Genomic DNA, 15,773 nt, shown 5'->3' on the forward strand with positions numbered 1-15,773 from the left:
GAGGACTTGGCTGCCTGGGCTGCCAAGAAGGCTTCTCAGAGATTGTGGCATTGGAATTAGCTGTGGAAGGAGAAACAGAAGTTGGAAATGGGGAGAGAACGCACACAATAATGAGGAGGTGGGTGAGGAAGACCCAAGGCCACGGGCCCCAGCCGTTCCAGAGCACGATGAGACCCAGAAACCAAGCCCTCTGCCTCCTTTGCTGGGCCTTCCAGCAAACCTGGGGATGCTGTCCCTCCCACTGTACAGGTCACAGGAGCTTACCGGAAAAGTCATCTGGCCCTGAGCTTTACTCAAACCCTTGGTTTTAAAATAGTATTCACAATGATAGCTCCTGAGTGGTGTGCATTTAGAAATGTGTTTGGGAAGCCAGTGCTCACGTAAACATCTAGGAACATGAACTTTTCCAGGCAGAGCCTGTGGGAAATAGATGCTCACACCCCACGGGCCTCACTCATTCGCAGCCCAGACACATCACTTAGCCCTGAAGCGAAGACACGTGTTAGAGTAGTGTTTCTTGCTCACAATTCAGCTGCGAGTTGAATTCAGTAGTGTTTTTTCTCTCAGTTCAAGTTGTGAAGGTTCTAGAATGTTCTCCCCTTCCATCGGCTCCAGTGCTGCCCTCATGGTGACCTTTCTGTTCCAGACCTCCCCCACCCCCGCTTCTGCTCTATCTAGGATGAGTTCTCTGCAAGGCCCAGAAAACATGCCTCATGGTTCTAGGAACCAAAACCAGGGCTTCTGCAAGAGCACTATGCGCTCTTAACCTCTGAGCCATCTCTCCAGCCCTGAGGAAACCTTTTCTATCGACATCTCCCATTCCTCTCTGTGTCACCCAGCTACTATTCAAGCCCCCTGCCCTACCTAGCAGGGCGTGGTACACCCTTGAGAACCCCACTGCACTTACGTTTTGATGCCCTAGCAACACGATTGATCTCTTCATTATAATCCCTGCTGTTTTAAAACGGGAAGCAGTCCCAGGGAGTCGCCTGTGCCACCACCTTCATTGTACAGAGCAGGCAAGTGGGGTTCATACTGAGGAAGAAAGCTGCTTTTGGTCACACAGCATGGCGCTGGAAGAATGGAGCCCAACAATGTCCCCTTACCCTCAGGAAGAACCTTTTTTCTTTGCCATGCTGCTGATCAGGTGGAAGGTCACTCTTCATTCAGCTCAGCGCACGTCTGAAGTGGTAATGTCTTTTTCATATATGCCACAGTCTTGGCTTTTTTATTATTTTTTTATTCATTTGTAAGAATATTTTATTTTTAATTATATGTATGGACGGTAGATACACATGGGTGCAGTACCTATGGTGGCCAGAAGAGGGCATCAGATCTTTGGGAGCTACAGCAACAGGCAGTTGTGGGCTCCTGAGGGCTGGGAGCCAAACGCTGGTCCTCTGCAACACGCTCTCAACTGCTGAGCCATCTCTTCAGCTCCTGGGCTTGGATCCTTGATGGATGCTTGTTAGCTAAGAGAAATTACATCCTTAAATCTCCTGCCCTACCAACCTTCCTCTCTGCATTAACTCTTACTCTGCAGACTCCCTCTGTGACCTCCGGAAAGTCGATGTTCTTCCTCAGTTTCCTTTTCTGCTAAGTGAGCACATTGAGCTTAATGGTCTCTTGGAAACCTTCAGCCTCTGAAAGTTCTCAAAATTCTGTGCCCTTCCTTGATTGCTCTGCTGCCTAGGGGGTGGCTTCAGACCCTTGGCTTCTGGTGTGGAATGAGTTTCTGCAGGGCCTAAAGAACACGGCATCACCGAAGGAGGCTAGGCTCGGAGTCCAAAAGCCCGTGTTCAAATCCTGAATCTGTGGCCTTCTGCCAAGTGCTTTCTCTCTCTTGGCTGCTTTTTTCTTTCTAGCGAAATGGAAACAATCCTACATACACTTGCCAGATTTGGTCCCAGTGACATAAGATAGATTTGTGGTACTACATGGCCCCAGGCAGGTGTTCTGAGCATAGCTAAGTCTGCCTTGTTTCCTACCCGGTGCTATTGACAGATGACTATTCTCAGTGGATGACTTCTATAGATATTCTGTTTACTAATTAGAGCAACAAATAGATTACTTTTTTATTAAAATCTTTCTGAAAACCCATTGTGCTTCCTTGATACGTCGCACAGGGCGTTTGTCAGAGGTCCCTAGGGGAGTCAGAGGAAGTAACAGTTCATCTAGAACTGGCTTGATGGCTGAGGGGGGAGAGGAGGAGAAGGCCCAAACCTTTCCAAGGAGCATGGATCTCCAGTGCAGCCAGTGCAGACCATCAAGGGTTTTTAGTAGCAGGGTAACAGCATCAAGCTCACATTGCAGAGATCCCTCAAGCTGTCAGCTGAATAAATTGGAGACTAGAAAATGCTAAAAGGCCACCCACAAAAGGCTGCCACAGAAGTCACAGCTAGAGATGGTGAGGCCCTGGATGGACAGGTGGAAAGTAAAGGTTGGGGGAGATACATCTGTGCACGAATGGAATAAAGCTAAAGACAGCCACGCTTTGCGAGTCTGGCTGCTTCCTCTAGACAGGGTTTGGCTGCAGCATTAACACATACAGAAAGAGGCTGGGATGTGACTCAGCGGCTAGAGAGCCTACCGACCATGCCCAAAGCCCCGGCTTCCATCCTCAGCACTGTATAAAGCGGGAGGGCGTGGCTGTGTGCCCTGGGAATCCCAAAACAGAGACAGGAGGATACTAAGTTCAAGGTTATCCTCCACTACATAGCAAGTTCAAGGTCAGCCTGGACTACTCAAGTCCTTGTCTCAAAAAAAAAAAAAAAATGTGTGTGCTCTCAGATGGGTCTTGGTTCGCAAGTCTTGACCCTGGGCTTGGCATAGCGTGAAGCCATCTCCAGTTTCAGCTCTCCTCCTCTTCTCTTCTAGAATCAGTGGATAACTGCCCCAGCAACTGTTATGGTAATGGTGACTGCATTTCTGGGACCTGCCACTGCTTCCTGGGTTTTCTGGGTCCTGACTGTGGCCGAGGTAAGCACCCACAGGGACATAGAGGTAACCGTTTCCCAGACCCTATGGGGTACAGTTCTCAGAGGGAGCTTAGGACTCACGATGCCTCCTGATGTGCCCAGGAAGGACTGCAAGAGCCATTCTACAGTGTCCTGTCAAAGGCAGTTGGCAGGTAGTGCCATGCCCCGTCAGCCATTGTTAACCAGCTACGGACAGCAAACATCAGGTGATAGGTCAGGACTGGGAGTAGCGTGTTCCTGGCAGGGTAGTGAGAATGGCAGTGAAGAGTCCTTTCAAACCATGAGGGACCGTGAGCCCTTGTCAAGCACCTTGGATGCGCCTCCTCCCTGGCCTGTGGGTGGGAAGCATATGGAACCCCTCCACTTCTTACAACACAAGCAGAATCTCAGCTAAGACGTCAGCAGAGGGATGTGGGAGCCTGGCGAGCCCTCTCACAAGTACCCTGATGCTACCTTCAGCATCTGCACTGCTAAAGACAACAACTTCTGAGATAGTCTGAACGCTACCTGAGACCTACTGTGTGCTTCTGGCCTTATTTTTGTTCTAGGAGCATGATGAGGGAACTTTCCGGTGAGCCGTAGTCCCAAAGAATTTGCTCTTCCCCACGGGAAAACCAAAATGGCTTCTTGTCAGGGTTTCTCCCTCCCTCTACCCAGAAGCCTCTGGCTTCATGTCCATTTAGGAGTTCATCTTGTGCTAGATACGAGACTTACCCAATGACAGGGCCTGGAGCCCTCGGGCTGATCTGAGAGAGCAAAGCAGCTCTGACAAAGCAGCATTGAGATACCTGCATACCTGCAACAGAGGCAGCAAGGTTACGCGTGGGGCTCTAGGCAGAAGGAGAGGAGAAATGGGACTGGACCCAAGTCCAAGGCCTGTGGAGTTCAAGAACAAAAGGCAGACGTGATTTCCCAAGGGAATAGTACCCCACCCAGGACGTAGCGCTGGGGTCTCTGCCTACTTTAGCTAGTATGAAATAGACTTGCCTTGAGACAAGCTGCAGCCTAGCAAGCACAGCAATGATTGCCAGCTGAGTGCTCTATAAAGAAAAGCCTCCAGGTGGGGCAGAGAGAGCTGAGTCATTCCTCCTGAGGAGACTGGCTGTCTCATCCCATCCCCACTTCAGGTTAAGAGTCGTACAAAACAGCCTTATTGTGTCTCAGTATGGCAAGCGAGTGCTTGTTCCACAACTCAAAATAATTTAGTCTCAGATAGGCTCCTTCATAGAGATGATCACAAAACCTTTATGCTAAGTGGCAGAATGGAAAGATGCTCCAAAGAGCTAAGTTGGGCTCAGCTCTTCTCTTGAAGGGCTGTGATGAAAGGGGGGAAAGCTGGGGGGGGGAGGGGCATGTGAAAGACAAGGAAGTGGAGACTTTCCAGGGTTAAAGACAACAGTCAGTGGTGCGGTGGTGGCAGGCGGCGGGTGACAATAGAGTGATAGCAGAAGAGTGTTGGAGGGGTGAGGTAGGCAGCGGGAGCCCCAGACTGTCTCTCCCAGTGATAACAAGAAACAGATGACAGCTTCCTGTCTAAGGCTCCCGGCAGCCAGGGCGCTCCATCTGAATCTGAGGAGGCTGGCGAAAACAGTAGCACGCCTTGACAGCCGTTGGCCCGGCTTCACGCACCTTCACGTCCAGCCTCAGGGGTGTTTAAGCTGGAACGGAGGGAAGGGGATGATGGGTACACCTGGGTGTTTACCACAGATGGGTTGATGCTGTCGGCCAAGCGGAGGGGATGCTGGGAAGGGATTCACCCGGGCTTTCCGTGCTGTCTCTTCAGCCTCCTGCCCCGTGCTGTGCAGCGGGAATGGCCAGTACCTGAAGGGCCGGTGCCTGTGCCACAGTGGCTGGAAGGGCGCCGAGTGTGATGTGCCCACCAGCCAGTGCATCGACGTGGCCTGCAGCGGCCACGGCACCTGCATCATGGGCACGTGCATCTGCAACCCGGGCTACAAGGGCGAGAGCTGCGAGGAAGGTAAGACCCCACACAGGCCGCCTCTGGAGGAGAGGCCAGTGCGCGCCGTGGGATGGCTTTCAAGGATCCGTGAGGCCACCTTCCTCAGGGGGCCACTGTGAGCACTGAATGAAATAGCCCATTTCAGGCACTTAGCTAAGTGGCTGACGCCTAGTAAATGCTCCATAAATGTGGCTCTTACATTAGTAGCGTTATTCCGAAGATGGTCAAGCTTCACCCTCCTTGCTTCATCCAAGGTTGGGAAATGGATGGACTTTCATTTTCACCTGATGGTCAATGTGTGCACTTGCCATCACCTCCTGTTTTCTCCCCCACCAGTGCCCTGGTGCCCTGGATGGTCACCTCACCTCTCCTTCCCCAGAGGGAGAGAGGGGTTCTTAGGAAGGTTTGTCTTCTAAACCCATTTACTGTCCGACAGAGAGCCTTCCTTCACAGCACCATCCTCTCCTGACAGGATGTTAACAGGCCTGAGTAGGGAGCCAGTGGGATCAGTGTCTGAAAGGCATTTCCTGTCTCTCCAATGAGCCCCTAGCTTTGGGGAAGAAGGTGGCTGCTGAGAGAGGAGAGTAGCCTTTAGAACACAGGACCTGGCTTTCCTTACCCGGAGCTTGAGGATCCTCTTCTGCCTTCCCTTTCTTGTGGTCACTTGAAGTGGAAACGCTATGCAGCAAAGGGAAATGAGGAGAGATTCCTATTAGAACGGTGGGCTATTCCACCCCAGCCAAGCCCATGTGGTGTTCCCCAGACAGAAGGACACTGGACAGTGCCCCAGAGCTTTGGGATATTTTTCAAAGAGGAAGAAAAGAAAAGATTTAAACTTTGATTTATGTTATCTATTTGAAATGAAGTGTTTTTTCCTCCCACTCCCCTTTCTGAAGAGGGCCATCTGGGGCTGATTTCTTTTATTATTTCTTTTTCTCTGCTAAAACAGGCTTGCACAGTCTCATGTTTATAATCATGTTTTTGGGGGGCCTACCTCCTCCTCACCCTCCTCCCTGAGCTCTGCTGCTAACGGGTTCCCCTGTTTATAAAACATCGGCTAACAAGCTTACTTTTTTCTCCTCCTTCCCTCTTCTGAAGTTTATGGCTCCATATTTTTTAAAGCCTGAAAGGAGCCAAGGGTGGGATGCTTGAAGGGGGGCTGGGGGAGGGGCACGAGAGCGCAAACTTAGATCTTTTGTATTGAAAAGTGGGCCGCTGCCTTCTCAGTCCTGAAGAGCATCTGATGGCTTCTGTGGAGAAGCGCGGAACAGTTTGGGGTCACGGGAGCCTGTGTTTGCAGCCTGGCAGCGAGGGTATCATCACTCATTAATGAGCTAAGCTTCTGCGAGGAATGTTGGCTCTGTGAGAGAGGAAGAGGTGACTGTCTGACATGCCCTCTAGAAAGAATCTAGAGCAGGTTTCTGCACCTCCCAGACACACCTCCCCCAGCCATGCTGGCTCTTCCCGAATTACGCATAGCTCCTGGAAGATAACCTGTGTTCGCGAGGCTGCCTGGGTGTCTCAGTGTGTGGGAAGAAGATGGCTTTATCCTTTCTTGGAACTCCTGTCACCCAGAGGGCCAGGAGGGGGCAGATCCAGGCCACTCAAAGCCTCTTTGGCAGAATCCTACTGTTGAGCTAAGAGCCTCAGCTGAGGATCGGGGCTCAGTGCCAGCGCCACTGTGTGAGTTCATCAAGCCTAGTGGGGTTCCAGGAGCTACCTTGCCCTGTCGTGCGGACCTCGTGAGCCACCCACGCCGGCTGGGTCACCTGGAGACACGAAGACCAGCTGTCTTGAGGAAAGGCTGATCTCTCATTAGCTCCTCCTACTCTTTATTCTACCAAGACCGAGGGATTCCTTTTGCTGGTTCCTGTTTGTGATGCCAAGTGCATTTCACCAAAATCAATACCCTCCCAGCCTCCAAGCTAGCATTGAATATGTACAGGATCTGCACTGAGGGCACTCTGGGGTCCGCGGAGGCAGGGTCAACCCAAAGCTGAGGCCAGGCACTCACAGATCAGGAAATGCTTTCCTCCGTCTCTGGGTAGAAATCCCTGAATTGCTTCCTGTAGAGTTGGAAAGCTGTCTGGACCATAGTAGCCTAATGGGCTGGAATAATCCTTCTGAGGTTTCGGGATCTGAGGCCCATCACGAGGATTTATCACTGTTGTTGTCTTTATTATTTTTAATTACCCGAACTTCGGTAGGTCATGCTTTAGCCGTTACTAAAACGGTGTCTGGAGACCATGAGAGATAAGTCATTTGCCTTCATTGGGCTTTATTAATTCCCCACATGGTCCTGTTTCTTTCTGTGTTTTGATTTGGTTTCTATTTTTAAACCACTTCATGTGTTTATGTGAGCATATATCCACAAATCTATTTTTGAACCACTCAGATTGTAAGAGAAAATAGCAAGCAATCTAGACAGGAGAGAGAGGCTGAAATGTAAATTCCTTCTGTGCTGCAATGATATGATAGATTAACTAGAGCTACATAAAATGCTTAATAGCAAAATGTAGCACAGACAAGCATCTAAATGAATGACAACTTTTACTACTGTCATTACTGTGATTTTAGCAGCTAGTTACTCCTGACCCCCTAACCCTCTCGCTCACCATTGAGATTGCCAGGTAAAACTCCTTTCAAAACCAAGATGATAAAAGAGCCTTCTCCACAAACTAGTCCTCAAAACAAATATCCCAGCATGTTCTCTTTTTCAAAGTCTCAGCCCCTTTGTGCCTGGGACTCTTTTATACCCAGACCAGATTTCTTGGTCTCTGGTATAAAAGTAAAATCTTTTTTCTGGATTACAAATGAAATTAATTATAAAGATTTAAATGTTTGAATTGTAGATAAACCCATATTTTGCATAAGCCTCACTACTCAGAGTTCTGAGACGGTGGAAAAATATTCCTCTGTGATGCTATAGTTCATATAGTTCCTTCTGATCCTCACTATCACTGGCTCCTGTGGCAACTTGATAGATAGAGATTGTTAACCGTATCTGTTTCACAGTCAGAAAGCCCAGAGCTTCCCCTTTGTGAGGGATTCTCTCTTAGTGCAAGAAGGCAGAGAGCAGTAGAGGAAGACACTCAGCATCTTGCTTCTCCTGTGCATGTACACACATACACACGTATAAACACACATACGAGCGCATGCACAAACACAGGCATACATGGATGGGTGCTCACACAGGAACGCATTAGAGGAAAATCCTTTCTGGTAGAATTTAGCTGTATGACCTGGCATAAATTAGTTACCCTTCTGAGCCTCAGTTTTCCCTTTAAGCCTTTTCCTCTCTCCTTGCAGTTTTCCACACATGGTAGGCGCAGGGTGCTGTGTAGCCACTTGATAGATGCTTGTTCTCAGTGAACCTCACAAACCAAAGGGCAGGGGCTCGTAGCCGCATCTTCCAGGTGAGGAAACAGCCTTGGAGAACTGGGAACTGGGGTCTGCTGTTCACGGAAGCCCTGTTCTTCACTGTCCTGCAGCCTCCCGGAGCGGGCAGATCGCTTTGACAGTATTACCCTTCCCAGGAGCCTCACTCTGCCATTCCAGTGTTCACCGTGCTGTCTTCCTTCCCTGTCACAGTGGACTGCATGGACCCCACGTGTTCCAGCCGAGGTGTCTGCGTGCGAGGCGAGTGCCACTGCTCCGTGGGATGGGGAGGCACCAACTGTGAGACCCCCAGGGCCACGTGTTTGGACCAGTGCTCGGGCCACGGAACCTTCCTCCCAGACACTGGGCTTTGCAACTGTGACCCAAGCTGGACCGGACATGACTGTTCCATTGGTAAATATGGGGGAAGGGCTTGGCATGGGTGGAGGGAGGGTCAACTGTTACATGTGGCCCCCTCAGCCCTGGTGGTGTGACCCCGCTCTCAGGCACCTAACTGCACTCCCCGTGTGGTGGGTACATTCCTTCCTCCCTGCCCTTCCCTCCTAGGCTTTTATGCCTCCCCTTTTCGGTGAGCAGATAAAATGACGTCCTCCCTTTGCTCAGCCTTGGGGTTCTTTGTATTGGGTTGTCTTGGGTATTTTTGTATAGCTCTAACCAGTGTAATGGGAGAATGAATTAAAGGAGGAAAGATTCATCTTAGATCACAGTTTCAGGAAAGGGTCGATCCGCGATTACTCAGGGCATGCCGTAGTGATGGTCAGAGTACGTAGTGCAAGACATTCTCTACCTCATGGTGACCAAGAAACTGAGCAAGAGACAGGAGTGGGCAGGGACAGGACACTCACAGAACGTGAGAGTCTTGATAACTTGCCTGGTTCCTGTGACAGAATACCTGACAAGCCATTTCAGGGAGGAAGGGTTCATTCTGGTTTATGCTTCAAGCGGATTCATTCCATTGTGGTGTAGAAGATATGGCAGCAGGAGGCTGGAGGATCACGTTATTACCACAGCCGGGAAGCCTGAACAAGAAGTAGGGGCAGGTTATAAACAGATTCACCCCCTGTGACACACTTCTTCCATTAAAGCTGTACCTCTCAGAGGCCCCACAACCTTCCCAACCGACACCACCAGCCAGAGGCATAGAATTCAACCACCTGTGCCTGTGGCAGACACTGCACACTCAAACCACAGCCGAGACCTGCTGCCTCCAGCCATGTCCCACCTCCCAAAGCCTCTACAACATCCCAACATCATCAGTCGAGGACAAAGTGTGCAGCAGATGAGCCTGTGAGGAATATTTTCATTCTCAGTGAAAGCAAGCGTCATTTATCAATGCTGACAGTGGCTCCTACGATTCAAGATGGATTTTACTGAGACTTATCTGGTACAGGGCCACAAGGGATCCTGAGAGGGCTGCAGGAAATGGGGGTCATGGGGAGCACCTGCCCCACCATGCTATCCCTTTAGTTTCAGCCTCTCCTCAGAATGAAAGAGAAACGAGGTGGAGGTTTTAGGGTCCTCTGAAATCTGCCCCCAATTCCTTTCCGGCTTAGTGCTCTACGGAACAGTAGTTGGCATGGATGCGCTGTAGCAACTGTGACTGTTAATAGAGGCAGCCCCAGGACTCAGTGCAGGCCTGACCTACCGTACCTGCTTCATAAAGACGGATGAATGGCTGGATGGATAGATGGATGGATGGATGGATGGGTGGGTGGGTGGGTGGGTGGATGGCTGGATGGGTGGGTGGATGGGTGGGCAGGAGGATGGATGGATGGCTGGCTGGATGGGTGGGCAGGAGGATGGATGGATGGATGGCTGGATGGGTGGGTGGGTGGGTGGGTGGGTGGATGGATGGATGGATGGATGGATGGGTGGATGAACAGATGGGGCTCCTGGTTCTACAGAGGGTAATGCTGTTGGCAGCCTTTTCTCTATAAACACCCTCTGTTTAGACCCTCCCGAGATGAGGATTTAATGAGAACATGTATGAACTACCTTGCACAGTACTGACAGTAGGTTATATTCACACTTAACAACTCACTTAATCTGTAACGAAGCCCTTGGAAGAAAGCAGTCCATACTCTCTTCCAGTTCACACCACACTTTAACATACCTACTATGGAAAGGTGCTTTTTTTTTTTTTTTTTTTTTAATCTGAGGGATAAGAAAGTGCCTGTCTTGTAGTACGTGCATTCTGGAAGTGGGGAAGAGAAATTTACCTCAAATGACTGTCCAGCCACTCCATACTGTTAAAGTAAAGCTCGAATCAGCTCATTATGGTGTAGATTAACAGTTCTGATCCTGATCAAGAGAGATGGCTATGACCTTTCTCAAAAAACGAGACCTGCGCAGCATTCATGCCTTTAGAATACCTTGAATTACCTTTCCTGCTGAATGGAGAATCGCTGCTCAGTGCACAGTCTAAATTGGACTTTTATCCCTGTTTGCAAAGCTCACGTAAAGACATGATTGTGAGCACAGATGTGCAGCGTCTCAGGAATAATTCTCTTTATATAGCTCTGTTTATTGCAATATAATAAATGGTCCTCTTAAAGCCATGCTGCCTTGTATTGTTCATTATGTGGCCGAAAAGCTAATTTACAATGGGCCTATAACCTGTGCCTTGCACTGTTAATCCCCAGTGAAATTCCACAGCCCAGGAGGAGGCAGGGATAGCTTTGGCTGAGCTTTTTTGAGTACTCTTTAGTTGGGAGCGAAAACAATGATGAAAAAAACCACTGGGAAGGGGGTTAGGGAGATGGCTCATAGGCAAATGCTGTGCAAGCGTGAGGATTTGAAGCCAATCCCCAGCACTCGTGTAAAATGCCAGGTGCTACACTATGTATTTACAACCACAGCACTGGGTAGAGGCGGTTTAGACGGGTGAATCCCAGGGGCTCTCCAGCCAGCCAGCCCTGCAGAGTCGGTGAGCTCCAGGGTCAGCTGGAAATCTTGTCTCGAAAAATAAACTTTGAAATAATCAAGGGAGAAAGCCAGTCTTGATCTCTGACCTCTATTCACATGCTTGTGTGTGTGTGTGTGCGCGCGCGCGCCACACGTGTATACCCACACAAATTCTCCTCTCTATGTCCCTCTCTCTGTCTCTCTTATCTCTGTCTCTGTATATCTCTCTCTCTGTATCTCTCATACTCTGTCTCTCTCTCATACACACAGTACGTCCTTTATGGCCATAGCTGATAGCAGACACATATGTGGACTCATGTGAACAGACGTAGGAGAGTCCCATGCTGGGAAGAGACCCCGAGGCAGATAGACCTGGGTTCAAATCCTGGCTATGCTACTTACTAATTAGAAGTTTGGACGGGTTACATCACCTCTTTAAGCCAAAATAAGTGGAGATGATGATAGTACCTACTTCTTCTGGGAAATATTTCAGATAATGTTAGAGCTTAGCATGCCATTTGGCCCACGGTATGTGCTCAGTAAATGGCATTGCTTGTTACGATTTGATTAAAACACCCGATGGAGACAGTCCCTGATGCTCACAAAGACATCTGATGGCAAAGCGTGAGGGAAGCTTCAGTGGAGCTCCTAGAAGTAGGCCCTGTTGTCTTTAAGTCTCTGGCCTGTAACTGTAAACAGCCCCATAGGGTAGGAGTTAAAGATGACTACTGACTTAGCTATTGTTCCCCTTTGTAATAGCAATGACACACTGCGTTGAGTGCCTCGTGGCAGGCCAAAGAACACACACACTCACACATACTCACATTCACACACACACACACACACACACACAAAAACACACACAGAGCCACGGAAGATGGCGATGATGGTGAGCCCAGGCAGCAGCATCTGCAGGCTGTGATAAGACCTGACGTGGCTATTACTCACCTAAGGCACACTGGTGAGTGAGGAGGTGACGGCCAGACACAAGCTCTGGGTTCAAGGCCTAGCCTGATTCCTATCACACTGTGCTGCCTCCCGATAGGCACCGTCTCTCCTGGGCTGTCACTTCAGCTCCAGGAGCCAGTGATTCTGCTACAGGCCAGCTGTGTGGCAGCGGCAGGGCGCTTATCTACTTCAGTTCCCTCATCTGAAAATACAGAGGTGCTGCTATGTATCTTAGTAGGACATGTCATCATTAAATTAAGTCATTTTTACACACACACACACACACACACACACAGCAGTGACCATCTCAGACTAAGCACTGCGATGTCTTTCTGGAACCTCCCGTCCAAGGCTACTTTCCCCGGGAGGAGCCATTGAAAAACTATTAGTGAAGCCAAGCACGAGGCGCCTCACTGACTGGAGCTGCTACAGCCAAGAAGCTGTCTTCATGTTCAGGGACCTCGCTAGAGTGCTGTGGCCTCTGTTCTAGAGCCCTAATGGGAAGCCTTGCTGCTCGTGAGCAGCTTCAGTAAGCGGCTTGGCCCCTTCAAGCTTCCCGTTTATCCAGTTACCTGTCAGATCTGGCACAGTGCTTGCCTGTGTCGTCTGTGACTCCTGCCGCCTGGCACATGAGGTAGGCACAGTACTGCCCAGTCTTCATCAGTAGCCTCAGGACAGTGGGCCCCTCCTGAGCAGTCCTTGTACCGTCCACAGTGCAGAGTGCAGGTTGACAAAGATGGCAGAGTCTGCCCCCTCCTAGGAGAAAAGACTGTCTCCTCTGGGATGAGTGTCTGGCACCAAGAACAGGATTTAACAAAGGGAGCTTAAATCAACACACCCGGTAATGAAATGTGAGCTGACAAGGTCCTCGGCACTTTAGTGAGGTCTGTGGAAACAGGAAAGTCAGACCTTACACAAGTGTTTACTCAGGTCCCCGCTCCCAGCACCCTGGCTTCTGGTGTCTCAGAAGCTTCTCCCCAAACCCTGCCTCACCCACATGCTCCTCCTTCCTGACAAGCCAGGCAAGGTAACTGGAGACAGAGTCTTAGAGGCCACAGGGTCCAGTCTCTCACCTCTCGCACACCGCTGACTTTAGCTCTGGGCCCAGCAGTAAGCCACTGAGTGAATGATTTGGAATATCTATGCTGATGCAAGGGGATTTTATCTCTACCTCCTGTTTTATAGAAAGGAAAGACTTGGGGAAGAGAAATGACTTGCCCAGCTTTGAGACAGAGTTTAAATTAAATGTGGGCCCCCAGGCTCTAAGTCTTCAGCTCTTGCCTCAGACACTCTTTCCATCTAAAAGAGGTCTCCTAGCCTGTACCTTGCCTTTCGTTTTGACAAGAAGGTTAATATACAAGGCCATCCTTGTATATTGCCTTGTATACAATAACCTTGTATGTTGCCTTGCTTATTGCATACCAGCCGCTGAACTGTATGCTTGGTAGCCATTAAGTTGGCCAGGAGTCATAAGACCCCTAAAGAGGTAGTTGTGATATTGAGTGTAACGCTGACGGTCAACTTGGCGGGATCTGGAATAGTCATGGAGATGAATCTCTGGGTACAGCTGAGAGGGAGTTCCTAGACTAGGTCAGCTGAGGAAAGAGACCCTCCCTGATCGTGGGCAGTGCCACTTCATGCTGCAGCAGAAGGGGAAAGCCATCAGGGCAGCCGTAGGCATTGCTCTCTGCTTCCGGAGTGAGGATGCTGTGTGACCAGCTGCCTCAAGGCATCGCTGGCATAACTTCCCCCAACATGCTGGACTGTACCTCTGAACTGTGAGCCAAAATAAGCCCTTCCTGGCTACCAGTAAGTGAACGAGAGAGGGGAAAAGAGAGAGCGTGACATTCATTACTTCCTTCCAAGATATGTCCCACCGAAGAAACGATCAACCACCTCCTGATAACGCTACAGGGTGAGGACTAATTTTTAAACATACGGCCTTTGGGGGCATCCAGGAGCCAAAGCATAACACAGAGCATGGAGGTAATGTGAGCCCTGGGTGCAGTCATGTCTCTCAAGACAAACTGTGAACAGCATGAGGTTGGGTCTGTCTGTCAGCATTCCCAACACTGGGACAAACATACATCAAGTTCTCATGATGATTGCACAGAGTGACCGAACCAGAGAATGGTCAAAATGAGGACAACAGAGCCCCAAGGAACACAGAAAGGGGGGCTGCAGCTGAAGCTTTCCAGGAAGATCCCAGCATCGTGAGACAGACATTTACACTGCCCTGGGGCTCCCTTCCCAAGGTTTTCACCCCCCCAAGCTCTTCCACATCCACTTACTCCACAGGGCCAAAGCCAAACCCTCCAACCCATTTCTAGCCCAGTCCTGACCTCATTGCTCTTGGTTCTGTACCCTCCTGAACAAGGACCAGCCTTGGCTCACTCCTTCCAAGCCATCCTCCTGGGGAGCAGCTCTCAAACAAAGCCCGTGCACTCCTCGTCTGTGCCCGACCTCCACCCTAAGCGCTTTAGCTGGTTTTTCTTTTGCCCAAAGTAGAAAGGGGAGGAAATTTAGCCTCCTTAGCACCGTCCTTAAGATCAGCAAAGCCTACTTTTCTATTGGCTTCTGAAACTATTCAGACTCTGGCATTGCATTTTCTAGGCACCAGTCTCCCCAGGTCAGGTTCTGCTTGGGCCTCCATTCTTCCTCTCTCCCAGAGCCTCTCTTCTAAGCCTAATGAATGGGGTCCTCACTTCCATTGCTCTGTAAGCCCTCCCCCATCTTCTGTAAATGGCTCTTGTTTGAGAGGAGCCTGTCGCTGTGTTTTATCCCTCTGGGTTGCTGGCTCGGAGAAGCAGTAGATGGCAGAAATTCTTGCCTGTAAAATGCTCACGCTGGTGGTTTATGATTCTCATAATTTCATTGCACTTGAGTTTCATGGAATAACAGGTGGGGATGCCATGGAGATTGAGTGGCATGGGTTTGAAGGCAGCATGTGCCGTCAGTAAAGTTGGAGTAGGACCAGGCTGTACGGGCAAGCCTCAGTTTATTCATTAGTACTCCTAATAATAACCTCCCCTTTCAATACTGTTTTCCAAAGTAGCTTCAGTATATGTACATAAACTGCCTAGAGTGGTGACTGGCATTCAGTAAGCACTTAATAAAGGAAATCTGAGTACTTTTTTATTCTGCATAAAAAGGTCTAAATTAGCCAAGCAGTCCTTGTCCTCAGTCAGATGCAAGTTTGGAGGAGAGTATATGGTCCTCGCAGTGGCATCAGCTTCTTCTCTGAACAGGGACTCCCTGAACTCCCTACCGGGTCTCCATAGACAGCATCATGCAGCAGCTCCAGGCCAGGACCCAGCCCAGCACACATCCCTGCCACCCTTTCCCACGTGTCCTGTGTGCTGGCTAAGCATCTGAGCACCGTGTGATCCCCTCAAGTGTGGACCCCATGCAGGCAGTCTGCTCAGAACCCTAGGTGGTTTGCATACACTGGGATTGGGTGCATGAAGGTTAGGAAGTGGGGAACTTGGCTAGGAGATGAACCAGGAAGGTCATTGCCAAGGAATCTTGAGAGCCGTTAGGAGGAAGGGAACTGAACAGAGGCACCTGAAAAAGAGACCTCGTGT

At 49.9% G+C, this 15,773-nt stretch overlaps 1 protein-coding gene across 1 annotated transcript in view; it reads left to right on the forward strand.

The window, feature by feature from the left end:
- The window catches only part of Tenm4 (teneurin transmembrane protein 4), a 388,185-nt gene that overhangs the window by 246,702 nt on the left and 125,710 nt on the right, over nt 1–15,773 (forward strand). The window contains 3 exon segments of the mRNA XM_060367590.1: nt 2,878–2,979; nt 4,762–4,956; nt 8,530–8,730. Of these exon segments, the coding sequence (XP_060223573.1) occupies nt 2,878–2,979; nt 4,762–4,956; nt 8,530–8,730 (498 nt within the window).

The sequence above is a fragment of the Meriones unguiculatus genome, chromosome 14 (genome assembly GCF_030254825.1).
Source record: "Meriones unguiculatus strain TT.TT164.6M chromosome 14, Bangor_MerUng_6.1, whole genome shotgun sequence".
Taxonomy (NCBI): Eukaryota; Metazoa; Chordata; class Mammalia; order Rodentia; family Muridae; genus Meriones; species Meriones unguiculatus.